This window comes from Cynoglossus semilaevis, chromosome 13, assembly GCF_000523025.1.
Source record: "Cynoglossus semilaevis isolate Cse_v1.0 chromosome 13, Cse_v1.0, whole genome shotgun sequence".
NCBI lineage: Eukaryota > Metazoa > Chordata > Actinopteri > Pleuronectiformes > Cynoglossidae > Cynoglossus > Cynoglossus semilaevis.
In genome coordinates, this window is record NC_024319.1 from 498,295 (window position 1) to 501,659 (window position 3,365).

A 3,365-nucleotide genomic window follows, 5' to 3' on the forward strand; every position below is an offset into this window, starting at 1 on the left:
GGGGGGTGGGTGTGGGGGGGGGGGGTAATGCTTGGTGATTTTAGCCTTGTTTGTAGTACAGTTTTTTTAATGAATGTTTGATACAGTTTTACCTTTGCACTCGGCAGAGGCTGTAATATATTCACCTGTAAATAGGAGAGAATATTCTGGTTAATGCAAAAGGAAATCTGTGTTCTAATTTAATGTTACCCTCAAGGAGCACTGAATGGAAACAAGTGGTGCTTCATTATAACGTTGTGCCTTACGAACCACTGGGAGGCGCCATTGGTCCATCCTTTTACATGAGTGATGGCGGTGAGGGATGGAACTGGTGGCAGTAACTGTAAAAGTGGAGAAAAAAATATATAATAATAATAAAAATGAAATTCCTTGCAGCCATTGTAAAAATTTTTGGAAGATTTGCATCACAGTTATCAGTAATTTTAATCAGTCAATCTGAGCGCCTCCTGGTGGTCGTGGCGGTGCCGTGTTTTTGCCTCAGCCTGATGTGTAGCGGAGCCTCCTCCAGAAGCATATGGAAAACATCTGGACCTCATCAGTGAGTGGGTTCTCCTCCAACTGCCATGGGAACAAACTATTTTTAAAAACTGTGGTGAAAGTCTTACACACACACACACACACACACACACACACACGATAAACAAACAAGGATTCAAACTGAAGAAGGTTTCAGTTTCTTACTCACTTCATTCTTTTTCTGCTGCTTCTTCTCAGGTCTCGGTAGCAGGACGGAGGAGCGGTGGGAGTCTGATTATCCCTCCAAGAAACTACAACTATGTCTCGTAGCAGAACCACAGTTGGACACATGACACAGGAATGTGCTACAGGTCAGTGTTTCCCAACGCTTTCTGAGCCACGGCGCGGTTTTTACACCAAACACAAAAGTCTTAGTTTCAGCGTACTGACTCGGGGTTAAACCTGAGTTTGTTTAGTTGAACACAACACTTGTATACTCACAGGAATTGAAGGAAGACTTGACGATCTTTTGGGATTTTATAACCAACTGCTGCCACCTTTTGGTTAAGTATTTTAACTGCCTGTTGCAGATGATGAAAATGATTCAGAAGCAGGAACTAATTAACTATTTTCAGGGATCAAACCAGTGACCGTTTTGCTGCTAAGGCAGAGGCACTATCCACTTTGGATAAAATAATTTTTTTTTAAAAATAACCAGTTACGTTAAAGTGCTCATCTTTGGTCTCAGGGACACGTTGAATTAATCACAAGTGGACGACCCTCTGGTCCGAGGCCCTGCTGTGGGTCGGAGAAATCCACACAGTAGACTATTGATGTTGGAGAATCCAAGTAGGAGGGAAACGCTGCCGGGGGAACTTAAAACTGAAAACTGAGGCATTTGAAAGTTCAGAGGTCGGAGTTAAAATTAGACACAGTGACATTTCATCTCTGCAACAGAGGGGGCGTTACTCACCAAAAAAAATGTTTTTTTCACACAGACTGTACTGATAAAATATAATTTAGTCACAAACATGCAATACATTGAATTCTGTGTAGTTCTGTAACTCACCAATGCAATACATTAATGAATTCTGTGTAGTTCTGTAACTCACCAGTAGGGTCTGACGCTGTCGTGGTAGTGATGAACAAAGTTTTCCCTCACAGGACTGACGAAGTACTTTTCTTTTTCCTTCTTCTCTTACAGTGAAAACTCACAACTCCACGTCGTGATCTCACACGGGTTCTCAATCTATGGTATGCGTACCGGTGATGGAGCACCTGACACTGAAGGTAAGACATTCACACAAACTGCATTTCACAACGTCCTCAAACCATCGGCGGCAGATTAGTGGAACCCCTCGCCCACACGTGAACTTGTGAAAAAGTTCTAGTAACGTAAATGTTGTCCCTGAACCAGGAGTTCAGACTAAAGTTCGTGGCACCAGGTTGGCCAAGAGAACCAACTGTAGACAGTTGAGTTTCTCTGATCCCTAATCTGCCTGTTTTTAGTTCGAGGGTAAAAACAGACGAGCAGCGAAACGTTTTTTTTAGCGTTCATGTTTCTTTAATTCTTTTGAGACGTTTACACCAGAGACGGCAGGTAGAACAGTTCTACGGTACTGTTATCAGGCCCGGGTTATTTTTTTTAAAACATCAAGTTAAAACATACAAGTTCATTTTAAACATTTTATGAATTATATATAAAAAAAAATAGTGGGAATGTATCACCTGTAAATGTAAATCAACGTTATTTAAAGTTCTCTGAAGGGTGTGCTGTGTATGACAAGACTTTAAAAAAAAAAAAAAATTAATCTTACTGAAATGTGGCTGTTTCCAGATGTGTGCCGCCTCCCCAGGTGCTCTGGCTGTTCTAGGAGATGCCCCCCCCCCCACCCCCCTTACTGACTGGCTGAATTTAAGGTAAATTTGAATATTATTATACATTATTATAACATCATACAAATATAAAATATTTGAGTGCAAACGATGTTCCCGTTAACTTCAAACTTTAATTCAATCAGTTAATGTACTACTGCCCCCCCCCCCAAGTTAGGGTTACCACACTTTAAATATTCTTTTCAATCTCCCACTGACAACGTGGTTCTGTTAGTTCAGAATAGTTCTGGTTAGAAGTCCATGACATCAGTTCAAAATAGAGTTCCTCTATGAAAAAAGTGCAAAGTCTTGAACTTCGTCAGATCCCATTGGATCAAACGGAGCTCATCAGTGTTTGTCGTTTGTGTCTCAAACACAGGTTGGCGCCAGGCTTCGGGGACGCCAGGTCCCGTCAACAGTCCGTGTTGGTCCTGTTAGGGTTTTAGTAATAATGGACTCTCCCGAGGGTCCCGGTCCCCGAGCCCAGGATGTCCGGTTGACCGTTCCTCCAGATCTCACGTATGATGCGCTCTCTCTCCTCCAGTCTCTGCGCTCGCTCCAGCTCCTCGGCCGAAGTGAAGACGTTGACACTCAGCATCCCGTCCGATTGGCTGTTGTGGTTGCCCAGGGGGGTCTCTGTGGTGGGTACGAGGACGGGGGCCTCCACGTCCTCACCGTCGTTGTCTTCTTCTTCTTCATCATCGTCCTCACTCTCCTCCTCGTCACTCATGTCCTTCAACTGTTTCTTCTCAGGGGTGGACGAGGCCACGGCGGTCCGTGGTTTACAGGAGATGCGGATGACCAGGAGGCACAGGGTCAGCACCAGGCCGAAACAAACCCCGAGAACAAAGTAGAGTCCGAAGCTCTCTGGGTTGGCTGTGGACGAGAGGACAACGACACGACTGTCAACAAAAATAAGAGTGGACTTAGTGGACACTGAACTCATAATCCAGACCAGCTAAACCTCACCCTTGACCCCCTCCCCCCCCGCCCGGCGCACATGGCAGGGGGCTAGTCTGGGTTCAGCCTGCAGG

The 3,365-nt window shown here is 44.6% G+C and overlaps 1 protein-coding gene and 1 long non-coding RNA gene across 3 annotated transcripts in view; one reads left to right on the forward strand and one right to left on the reverse strand.

Annotated features, from left to right (window-relative positions):
• Positions 1-6: 6 nt before the first annotated feature.
• On the forward strand, positions 7-3,233 carry LOC112487904 (uncharacterized). Of its 2 annotated transcripts, XR_003051445.1 has the most exons (6): positions 7-592; positions 715-827; positions 1,661-1,746; positions 2,294-2,376; positions 2,711-2,972; positions 3,085-3,233. It is a non-coding gene; the product is annotated as an uncharacterized LOC112487904 (long non-coding RNA). The 2 variants fall into 2 exon arrangements; XR_003051444.1 differs by having other exon boundaries at positions 7-827.
• eva1ba (eva-1 homolog Ba (C. elegans)) overlaps positions 1,998-3,365 on the reverse strand; it is a 9,745-nt gene continuing 8,377 nt past the window's right edge. Inside the window, exon 4 of the mRNA XM_008322676.3 lies at positions 1,998-3,207. Within this exon, the coding sequence (XP_008320898.1) occupies positions 2,774-3,207 (434 nt within the window). The 3' untranslated portion in view covers positions 1,998-2,773. The remainder of the gene's footprint in view (positions 3,208-3,365) is intronic.